This window comes from Symphalangus syndactylus, chromosome 6, assembly GCF_028878055.3.
Source record: "Symphalangus syndactylus isolate Jambi chromosome 6, NHGRI_mSymSyn1-v2.1_pri, whole genome shotgun sequence".
NCBI lineage: Eukaryota > Metazoa > Chordata > Mammalia > Primates > Hylobatidae > Symphalangus > Symphalangus syndactylus.
The window spans coordinates 146,731,259-146,743,583 of record NC_072428.2 but is presented as its reverse complement, the minus strand read 5'-3'; the positions used below and the strand labels follow the sequence as shown (position 1 = coordinate 146,743,583).

At 40.9% G+C, this 12,325-nt stretch overlaps 1 protein-coding gene across 1 annotated transcript in view; it reads right to left on the bottom strand.

The window, feature by feature from the left end:
* UBE3C (ubiquitin protein ligase E3C) overlaps positions 1-12,325 on the bottom strand; it is a 135,582-nt gene that overhangs the window by 49,208 nt on the left and 74,049 nt on the right. The window contains exons 14-15 of the mRNA XM_055269810.1: positions 5,043-5,147; positions 1,273-1,360 (exon numbers count right to left, since the gene is read on the bottom strand). Of these exons, the coding sequence (XP_055125785.1) occupies positions 1,273-1,360; positions 5,043-5,147 (193 nt within the window). The remainder of the gene's footprint in view (positions 1-1,272; positions 1,361-5,042; positions 5,148-12,325) is intronic.

Here is a 12,325-nt window from a genome sequence, read left to right as displayed (position 1 = left end):
TAAAAAATTGGCCAGGTGTGGTGGCACACGCCTGTGGTCACAACTACTTTGGAAGTCACAGCAGGAAGATTGCTGAAGCCCAGGAAGTCAAGGCTGCAGTGAGCCGTGATTGCACCTCTGCACTCCAACCTGAGCACACAGTGAGACCCTGTCTCCAAAAAAAGAAAACAAAAAACAACCAAGAAAACAAAAGAAAAAAATTCATGAAAAAGATGCTGAATATCATTAGTCGGCTGGTAGACACCAATTAAAACCACAATAAGATACCATTTCCCACCTTTTACAATGGCCAAATTCTTTTTTTTTAGACAGTCTTGTACTGTCACCCAGGCTGGAGTGCAGTGGTGTGATCTCGGCTCACTGCAACCTCCACCTCCTGGGTTCAAGTGATTCTCCTGCCTCAGCCTCCCAAGTAGCTGAGATTACAGGTGCCCGCCACTACGCCCAGCTAGTTTTTTGTATTTTTAGTAGAAATGGGGTTTCAGTATGTTGGTCAGGCTGGTCTTGAACTCCTGACCTCGTGATCCGCCCACCTTGGCCTCCTAAAGTGCTGGGGATTACAGGCGTGAGCCACCGCGCCCAGCCCATAAAATTTTTTTAAAAAATGACAACTATAAGTGCTGGTGAGGACCGGGAACAACAGAGGCTCTCATTCATTGCTGGTCTGAATGCAAAGCCGTGCAGCCACCCTGGAACACAGTTCTGCAGCTTCTCATCAAGTTAAACATAAACTTGCCAAATGTCTCAGGATTCTCACTCCCAGTGAAACTTACTCCATGTCAAACAAAATGTATGTTCACAGAAAAACCTGTACATAGATGTTTATAGCAGCTGTACTCGTGTTCCCAGAGACTGAAAATGAAAACATAACCAAATGTCTTTCAACCAATGAATGGATTCACAAACTGTGGTGCATCCCCACACTGGGATACTGCTGAGCAACAGAGGGAACCATCAACCCACACAGCACCCTCAAATGCACCGTGCTGACCAAAAGGAGCCAGGAGCAGACTAGACAGCATGGTTCCCTTTGGAGGCCTTTTGCAAAAGGCAAAGTGACAGGATGAAACAGAAATGGGTGGCTGCTGAAGAGGTGGCTGCAATGGAGCTAGAGGCAATTTTGGGGGTGATGAAAGTTTTCCACATGGTAGCTCCTGGTGGGGGTGACATGGCTGCATGAGTTTATGAAAAATAACAGATCTGTAGATTAAAGGAGTGAATCTGACAGCGTGTAATTCATACCTCGGTAACCCTGTGTCCTAGAGAACTCACCATCCAGGGTGGACTGCAGCGGGCCTATCCTCCCCATCCGCCGGAACCTCCACACATGTCTGGATGCTGGCACATAGAGCTGAGTGACCTGTCGGGGGCAATCCTGGTTCAGCACTCCCCTGTGCTCTAGCACACACTTTGACCTGATCACACTCGAACAGAATCGGTGCTGGACATTTCTCTACCGTGGGCTGGGCCCGCTCTGACCTCAAACCTTCATGTCCCCTTCTGCTTTACCTTTTCAGGTCCTCTCTCATGCTGGCTATCCTTTCATACTTTTACAGTTAACTGTGTTTTCTAATACGCCCCAAAGAAATCTCTAATTGTTTTATTTGATGATGCATAATATCTAAACATAGTAAAATAATATAATTGCTTTATGAAACAAAATAGATCACTTTAAAAATTATTATTATCAAAGATTCACTTTGTAGTTTTTTTTCAATTTGGTTGAGGCAGTATTCAAATAAAATAGACAGTATATTTTCTCTTATTTTTCATCTGCCAGTTCCTCTCATCCCTTATTTTTGGTCCTTGCAATTTTTTATTTTTTGATACAGGGTCTCACTCTGTCACCCAGGCTGGAATGCAGTGGTGCGGCCTCAGCCCACTGCGACCTCCACCTTCTGGTTTCAAGCGATCCTCCCACCTCAGCCTCCTGAGTAGCTGGGACTACAGGTGTATACCATCATGCCCGGTTAATTTTTGTACTTTTTGTAGAGATGGGGTTTTGCTATCTTGCCCAGACTGGTCTTGAACTCCTGAGCTTAAGCAATCCACCCGCCTCAGCATCCCAAAGTGCCCAGCCGGCCCTTGCAATTTTTTTTTTTAGATGGAGTCTCATTCACTCTGTTGCCCAGGATGAAGTGCAGTGGCCTGATCTTGGCTCACTGAAACCTCTGCCTCCCAGGTTCAAGCGATTCTCCTGCCTCAGCCTCCTAAGTAGCTGGGATTACAGGCACATGCCACTACGCCTGGCTAACTTTTGTATTTTTAGTAGAGATGGGGTTTCACCGTGTTGGCCAGGGTGGTCTCGAACTGACCTCAGGTGATCCGCATATACCTCGGTCTCCCAAAGTGCTGGGATTATAGGTGTGAGCCACCGTGCCCAGCCACCCTTGCAATTTTTAATGAAGAAACTTTTATCCTGTAAAATTTCCCATAATCTAGATTTTGCTAATTGCACGCTCATGGTGTTGTTAAAGATGTACTTCTCACCCCTCTGTTTCCTGTAATTTTGTAGTTAGATGTAGAGGTTCCACCACATTTAGATTTAACTTTCTGGCAAGAACGTTTCCTAGGTGGTGTGGGATGCTCGATCATTGAGAGGCCCCCATCTCTGCTTTTCACTGCAGAGGTGAAACCTACTTCGAGTGTGGGTGTGTGCACCGTACTACCAGTTGGTGATGAGATAAGGGACTTGTGCCAAAATATAAATCAATTAAATCACTAAACACGCTGCTGGGCTCAGCTGACATTTTCCCATCGCACAACTTTCTGGAGTAAGGAAGAGGTGCAGTTATTTGCATTTGCATTCTGGGACCAGATCCTCCTCTCCTGGGAGGCCAACACACCATCTCAGACCAGCAGACCCTAGACATGCGCTGCACCTGAAGTGGCACCGCCCTGGTCATCTCCTTCACCAGAGCCTGCAACAGGCTGATTCTAGTTTGCAAAAATCCTTTTCATGTAGTATTGGCTGGAATACTTCAATGCAAAAGATCACACACTATCTGTTTTGCCTGAGGTACAGTTTATAAATGAAAGGTGGGTTAAATGCTTGAGTACTTCTTTTTTTCAAAACAGTATTCGAAACAATGAGATGTTTCCTTTGCATCCTACAAATATGACGACGAAGGGTTTTGTTAGCACCCTCGCGAACTCAGAGTTAGCTGCTTTCATGAATGCTTCAAGTTTCTGCCTATGACCAGCTACAGACAGGCTCCTAACCCTGTCTCCCAGCCCCAGCCACCCGCAATGGCTTCCTCGCTCTCCAGCATGACAGAACACTCCACACCCATCTTGCAGGGTCTTCCCCAGACCTGGAACCAAGCACCATGCCAGGACTGCTTCTTTTGCTGTGAAGCGACCCCAGCCTGGGCCCCGGAGCTGTTCACTGCTGGGGGATCTGCCACCATTGCTATACCTTGTCAGTGGGCAGAGTTAGAAGCAACAGGCTTAACTCACAAATATCTCATGAGGACATAGTCATGCTTGTAAAAGTGTTCTGAAACATTCCTGTTTTCTCTCCTCGAATATTTCTGACATGGTTTATCTTTTTTCTTTATTTTTTGAGACGGAATCTTGCTCTCTCGCCCAGGCTGGAGTGCAGTGGCGTGATCTCGGCTTACTGCAACCTCCGCATCCCAGGTTCAAGCAATTCTCCTGCCTCAGCCTCAGTCCCAAGTAGCTGGGACTATAAGCGCACACCACCATGCCCGGCTAATTTTTTGTATTTTAGTAGAGACTGGGTTTGACCATGTTGCCCAGGCTGGTCACAAACTCCTGAGCTCAGGCAATCCACCCACCTTGGCCTCCCAAAGTGCTGGGATTACAGGCATGAGCCACCGCGCCCGGCCGACATGGTTTCTTTTATACCCTCCATCACTCCATCTCCTACTCCCAATATTCTGAAGTGAATCCAGTTATGACTTTTTCTCAAGAACAAAACTGAAAATACCCTATGTGCCTCTGTTAACATCACTTACATTTTTTGGTTTTTTTGGAGACAGAATCTCGCTCTGTCACCCAGGCTGGAGTGCAGTGGCTCGATCTTGGCTCACTGCAACCTCCACCTCCAGGGCTCAAGGGATTCTCATACCTTAGCCTCCTGAGTAGCTGGGACTACAGGGGGACACTTACCATGCCTGGCTAATATTTGTATTTTCTTTCATTTTTCTTTCTTTTTTTGAGACGGAGTTTCGCTCTTATCACCCAGACTGGAGTGCAATGGCACAGTCTCAGCTCATTGCAACCTCTGCCTCCCAGGTTCAAGTGATTCTCCTGCCTTAGCCTCCCGAGTAGCTGGGATTACAGGCATCTGCCACCACGCCCGGCTAATTTTTCTATTTTCAGTAGAGATACAGAGTTTCGCCATGTTGGCCAGGCTGGTCTCGAACTCCTGGCTTCAAGTAATCTGCCCGTCGGCCTCCCGAAGTGCTGGGATTAGAGGCATGAGCCACCACGCCTGGCCACTTAAATTTTTTACTAACGTATCATACTACTGAATCTGCTTTAGATGTAGATGTTAATAATATTCAAATTTGTCTCTGTTCTTTTAGAAAATCAAGGATAAAGGACTGGTGTGGTGGCTCACGTCTGTAATCCCAGCACTTTGGGAGGCCAAGGTGGGAAGATCACTTCAGGCTGGGAGTTTGAGACCACCACGGGCAAACATAGCAAGATTCCATCTCAAAAAAAAAACCCACAAAAATTAGGTATAAGATCTCTTTTAAATACTAGACATATATTAATACTAATAAAAGCAAAATATTTTTCAACCTCACAAAGAATCATTAGGCTTTAATATAATCTCAGGTTAAAAAGGAAAATTGAGGATTAATAACTCAGAATATCATTTTAAGTCAATGATACTGCTATATGTTCCATTAAGAAGTTGGCGTAAGAGTTAGTAATAAGGTTTATCATTACTATTTAGTCATATGAGTCATAAAATAAATAATTTTAAAGTGCTTAATTCTTCTCTCCAGAAAGACACAAGCTAAATGTATTTTTTAATGATAAATATTAAAAAGATATTTCAATAACACCTTATCTGCTTTAATATCTTCTTGTTCTGACAGCCAGTGGTTTGGAGGACAAAAATTTCTCCTCGTGTCTCTGGACTTCAACATTTTCACTAGATTGGTGATAACCTGAAAAGAAAGAACAAATCCGTGTCACACACGTGAGTTCAGCAGCACAGTGCACAGTGAGCAATACATTCACTCAAGGAGGAGCACACAGCAGTGGTGCAGGAACCCAGGGTGAGCCGGACACCAAACCCACTCACAGAAAAGGGCTTCTTTTTGCCATCACAATAATGTATACAAAGCAGTTATCTGCCAACAAATACGTGCAGAACAACAAACACATGTACATGATAATTTTTTAAGTTACAACGGAGGTGGTGATTAAGCTTTGAAACACAAATTTGGTGGGAGCTACGTAAGAACTCATGAACACAAAGAAGGAAAGAACAGACACTGGGATCTACTTGAAGGGAGAGGTTGGGAGGAGGGAGAGGGCAGAAAAGATGACTACTGGGGACCGAGCTTAATACCTGAGTGATCTAATGATGTGTACAACAAACTCCGATGACACGTTTATCTACGTAACAAAACTTCACAAGTACCCCCAAACCTAAAATATTAAAAAAAAAAAAACCCACGAATTTGGAAATGCCTTAGCTCATCTGAGTTCTAAGGAAAGATACCTCTAAGTGGTGCAATTTTGTAAAACTTTTTCCTGAAATAGCATTTCTGAGTTTTCTGAGAAACAATGTAGTAATGGCACTAGGGGAAAAAAGCAGCATCCTAGATATCACTGTCACATCTCCCAAAGAGAAAACAATTGCAGCACTTGCCACACATAAGCAAATGATCACAGGTCTGTGATCATAACTCCAGAAAAATCGAGTCTGATCTCCTTGATAACCTTTCCAAACAGTTTGGCCTGGACACACTTCACTATATCATCACAGCTTTGTATTTTATTATGGTTTTAAAAAATTACAATATTCTTTCAGAACAGTTCCTCTCTGGTTGCTGTGCAGTGAGTTCCTCACAAACAGAATCCAACTAGCCACCTTGGAACCTAGCAGGTACTAAATGACTGACTTGAGATCAATAATTGTAAATTTTATAATACATGATTAAAGAGATCTAATAGCATTACTTTAAAAAGACCTGAAGTTCTCTACTGAATAGAAATGCATTTTGTAATAAACAAAGATAAACCAAAATTGTAAATCCAACATTTTAAATGTCTACAACCAGGATTGGATCATATAACTACTACAGAGCTCAAGACGGCATTTTCTGAAAAGTCGGCCAGGCCTGTACGGATGCTGCCTCTAATTAAAGACAACAGAAATCGTCACAGAAAAAACAAAATCAGGACAATCTGATTTATAATATACCCACCAGATAGATTAAAAATAACATTTCTAATATATATCTATTATATATACTAATGTATACAATTTATATTACATATTATACAATTTATAATTATAATTATAAATCACACACTGTGTATTTAGTATATATAATATATAAATTTATAATATATCTAATCTATACTGGATATATTAGATATAAAGATCACACAATCAATTGTTGAGATTTCCCTTTAAAATTCCATAATTTAGCATTTACATACAATGAAATACAAATGCTTATTTTATGAAATGCAAATCCAAGGCATGCAAGGATACCAGAAATTCTGTGTGCCCAACGAAAAAGGGGAAGGGTACTTGGGTTGATATCTCAGGCCACTACAATGTGGACACCCCTTGAATGACCTACCCATGGACAGAGAGAAAGTGTTATTTGAGCAATTTGGTCATGCAGATAAAATTGCATAGCAAAAACCCACTCAAGATCAAAGATGCACCTTTGTAAGTGGTGGATATTTCATACCAATTTAGAAGTGGCGATTATCTTGTGGCATTTTAAAACCTATCACTACGCTATGGAAACACCATCCTTCTTAAATGAGTGGAAATGTTAAGTAATCAGGGTAAACTGGAGTCAGTTATTCCATGACCCTTGACTCTATGGTGTTGCTCAGGGGCTCAGCTGCACACACAACATCTTACAATTAATGGTTTCTTATGCAGCCTAGGCAGCCTGGGGAGAGCCTCGTTATTGGTTCTGTCTGGTTAACTGTTTGGCTGAAACAAAGTACTGTCGTTGACCTAATACACTAATTCTTGAAAGTCGTTCATTTTACTCTTCAAAAGCAAAGACGAAAGCTCAATGAGCTATGCTAATTACATGTGCTATCCTTGTATGGGATAAATTCAGGTAGTCCACAAAGAGCACACACCCATCCAACAGTAACAGAAGTATAATCTTTTTGTATGAAGATGATTGTGTCTGGTCTTTCCATTTTTATGACCAATTAAATTGATACTTTAAATAAATCCAGATTTAATAGTTACCATGCTGAAATTGGCCATTTCATAATCACCCCAACCGTGAACAAAGGTCATGCTTTCTGACATATTGACATATTTAATTGCACCATCCCACGGAATCCTGAGGTCTCATGAATTTATCATCCCCAAGGAAACTTAGCTTTATTGAGGGGGTAACTTGCTCCAGGTCAGGCAACGGAAAGATCAGGTCTGCCTAACTCCTAGATATCTATTTCTATTCAATCTCTGTTCACGAGAACATATATTTTCTACAGATTACAAACATTATCAAATTATATGAGACAATTAAGTTCTCATTTACATTCTTCTACTAAATTATAAAAATGTTAAAAAAATTTCAATATAGTGTATCCTCTTTCATATTTCCTATCCTAAATATGAAAAAAGAAGTAATCACATGTTACCATATATCATGCCAGTACCATGGATCCTTGGTGAATCAAAAAAAGGGGGTGGAGGGAGACGGGGAGATGGGGAGAAAGGAGAAGGTAAAAAAGTGAGTCCAGCCAAGGGAGTTATGTTAAGGACGGGATATCAAGATAGAAGGCACTGTGGTAATGCATAGTTTAATAAACATCAAATAATATATTTATATTTATTCATATCAAATAATATATTTTTAGTATAAGTATGTCCAAAACATTGCTTTCTTTAAAGTATGTCCACAATATTGCATGGGACATAATTACATTTTTTAAAGTGATTGTGATTTATCTGTAATTCAATTTTAACTAGGTGACCCGTCTATTTGCTAAATACGGCATGACTAGTCCTGGACCGATTCCCGAAATACTTACTTAGAATATCAAATACCAAACCTTAAAATTCAACTAAGAACATTTTTCCCTCCTTCATATCAACTATTTTTCTCCTAAGTTTTAATGAAAAATATAAACATGAAAATTTGACTGGATCCATTTTGTGATCTGGAAACACCTTAACACATTCCTTTTTTTCCACATTCACTTTCAGAATCACAAACTCAACTGCTCTACAAGTATCTAGCACCAAAAAGGGAAAGTTTGTAGAGGCAACCATGCCACATCACATAAAGTGACTAAATCTGCTCAGAGTTATCTGCAGGGTTAGTCCTGTGGCTCTTAACCTTTGCTGCATTTTAGAATCACCTGGAGTACTGAGAAAAGCCCACAACAGGCATGCTGCCTTCACTGACTCGAATTCAGTTAGTCTAAGGTGGAGCCAGTCGAGTTTTCAACTGCTCCCCCAGATGACTCTGATAGGTAGTTACGACTTGAGAACCAGTATGGTAAGTTATATGAAATAAGATAGCAAACACTGGAACAACTAGCTGTATCCAGCTGAATATACACAACTTTAGTGGATTTTAAGTTCTGAAATACAACAGCATTATGTCCATCTGATGTGTTAACACTTGTCCCTCCTCTCATGTTCTTCCACGCTAGATCAAAATATTACATTAAATAAATGCAGAAACTAATACATTATTCAAGTACTAATAAATTTATTCAGAAATGCACACACTGCCAGGTGCAGTGGCTCACACCTGTAATCCTAGCATTTTGGGAGGCCGAGGCAGGCAGATCACTCGAGCCTAGGAGTTCAAGACCAGCCTGGTTAACATGGCAAAATCCCATCTCTACGAAAAATACAAAAATTAGCCGGGTGTGGTGGCATATGCCTGTAGTCCCAGCTACTCAGGAGGCCGAGGTGAAAGAATCACTTGAGCCTGGGGGGTGGAGGTTGCAGTGAGATCGAGCCACTGTACTCCAGCCTGGGCAACAGAACGAAACCCTGTCTCAAAAAAAAAAAAAAACAAAAAACAAAACAACACCCACAAAAGTACACAACTGTTACACATGCTCTATTATGTGCCATTTGAATGAAAAATAGGTGATGCTGTAAGCAGGTTTCCCTTAACCCCAATATTAAAAAGATCAAGTAGATAACTGCTTAGAAACATACCAACTCCTTATAAAAATCACACTTGACAACTGTTCAAGGTAAACATTATGAATTAACAGGCACTGTTTTCACAAGATCGCTATGTCTGAGAGTTCATGGCAATGATGATCATAAGAACATCCTGCTTAACTGGCCTTGGGGAAATATTCTTCAGCACTAGCTACATTATCACAAATGTGTATATAAATTAGATGACAAGACGACTGATCCTAAATTCTGACACTTCTGTGGGGAGATGACGGGTATTTAGACATAGTATTGCAACCAAAAAATTAAGTACGTATAGTCCAAGTTTTGAAGGGCAACTGAAAGACTAAATTGCATCATAACATAAAAGTATCTTTTTATCTTAAATGTGATATGTAAAATCTGGTAACTAAAACCAAACAACTCAGTTAATTATTTTTCTTTTTTTTTTCTTTCTAGAGTAGATCTAGTCCTGAAACCAGATGAGTTAGTTCTTTAAAAAGCAAAATACAAAGCATACTTAGCATACAATTCCCAGGTTCTGAAGTGCAGTAAATGTGTAATGCGGGAAATACATCAAATGAGAATGGATTTTTACAATTTGACTTCATAAAAAGAATATATAAAAGTAACATGTCGGCCGGGTGCGGTGGCTCACGCTTGTAATCCCAGCACTTTGGAAGGCCAAGGCGGGTGGATCACGAGGTCAGGAGATCGAGACCACAATAAAACCCCGTCTCTACTAAAAATACAAAAAATTATTTTTTGCCCGCGTGGTGGCGGGCGCCTGTAGTCCCAGCCTCGGAGAGGCTGAGTCAGGAGAGTGGCGTGAACCCAGGAGGCAGAGCTTGCAGTGAGCCGAGATTGCGCCACTGCACTCCAGCCTGGGCGACAGAGCGAGACTCCGTCTCAAAAAAAAAAGTAACATGTCAGAAAAAGCTCTAAGAACATGACCTCGTTGGAAAACAACCGTTTTCCTCAAGTGAGTCAAGTGTCAGACGACGCGGCAGCTGGTGCTTCTCTCCTGTGTGCTTCCACAGGACCAGTCTCTGCAGTTTGCTGTTTCCCACTGTCATTAGCTGAATGCATGTCTCCTTCACTACGTGGTGATACTGCAGGAACAGGAACCCAGTGTGAATTCATTTATGATCCCTTAGCATAGAGCTGTGTCACTATGGGTGGGATGAATACTGTGAGAGTTCAAATAACTGAGAATAAAACACTCTAACCTATGACAGTCATGAAGTATCTGGTATGCACTGCTACTGTCAAGGGTTAACCAAATTTTACATAGCCCTTAGTTACCACTTGTTAACCCATTTATGCCTAGTGTTCCATTATTGGAACGCTAAGCTTGTGGGATTTATATTCTACTGCTCAAGGTCATTGACAAGGCCTGATTTTTCACACAAAAAATTTGCAACCTCTGGCATAAACGGGTTAAAAATTGGTGTATTTTGAAAAACAGTATTCTTCAACATATATTTAAAACACTATAAAATTACTTCATATAGTATCCACTTTAGTAGTCAAAAAACAAAAACAAAATCAATCAAAATCTTCAATAACAGAAAAGGAAATGGCACAGCACTACAAGCTTTGGGTCTCTTGGTTTTAACAGGGACAGTTAAATGGCCGCATGTTAGGATTATACTAACGGCACTGCTGTTGCTTTATTACTTTTTAAAAATAGCTTTTAGGAACTGAAAAAATACAACTTACCCACTAAGGAAGTAAAAAAATCACTCATAGTATGGCTCTCTCTCTCTCTCCAGACATATGGATAATAAGGGCACGAGAACCTTCCTTCTCATTCCCTGCCACTTCCTCCTGTTTCCCTATCACAGAAGGTAACTCCTGTTAAGTTTGGTAGATGCACACAGACATCTCAAAACAGGATTTCCTATCTCATCAAGCTAAAGTAATTATAGCTATAAATTACACTTCAAGAGGAGTTTATAAATTTGATAAATGCATAAACTGTTTTAGCAGTGTCAAGGCAGGGCTTAGAAAGTGATCTCAATTCTTATAGTGACAAAGAAAGATGACTCTATCCACTTAAAATTCTATGTTCTGTGACCAGCCAACAGAGCCTCTCACACAAATGACTTTGGGAGGACCATGATACGACTGAAAAATGAAAATGGTTGGTGTTGAAGGAGTCAGGTCTCATCATCTGCAATTCTGTCAAAATCAACGGAAGGCAAGAGATCATGGGCAAAACGCTTTTGCGTTCTTTGGTTGATTCTACCTCGAATTCTTCAACTCAAATTTGGCACAACAATAATATGAAAAATGCTGATAAAATTTGTATTCTTTTCAGAAGGGGAATGCAGAATAGCAGCTGGTTCTACCATCATATACATGACCTCATCTGTAAAACAAATTATAGTATCTTTCTCACAGAACTATTGTATTAAATGAATATATGCAAAGCTCTTAGAATACTGCCTAAAACACAGTTAACTACAGAGGTGTAAGTTCATATATCTTCATAATAAGGATAGTATTTTCTCAAAAGAAAAGCTAATAGCAGCTGATTACTCAAAAATTATGCAGTGATTTTTATTTTGGGGGCTCAGCTCAATAGCAGGTAGCATAAAATGGCTTGGGGGACAGGTGATCAAAGAACAGAAATCCTTTAAAAAAAAATGGTCTTTAAACAATTCTAAACTCAAAAGGTCTTACAACAACTTGATTTCAAACGTAAAACAATCACCACCAACAACAAAAAAAAGGTAAATTTTCACCCTCTTTTTTTTTTTTGGATAGCGTCTCACCCTATCGCCCAGGCTGGAGTGCAGTGGCGCTATCTCGGCTGACTGCAACCTCTGCCTCCCGGGTTCTAGCAATTCTCCTGCCCCAGCCTCCCTAGTAGCTGGGATTACAGCCGTGCATCACCACGCCCAGCTAATTTTTTGTATCTTTAGTAGAGATGGGGTTTCACCATGTTGGCCAGGCTGGTCTCAAACTCCTGAC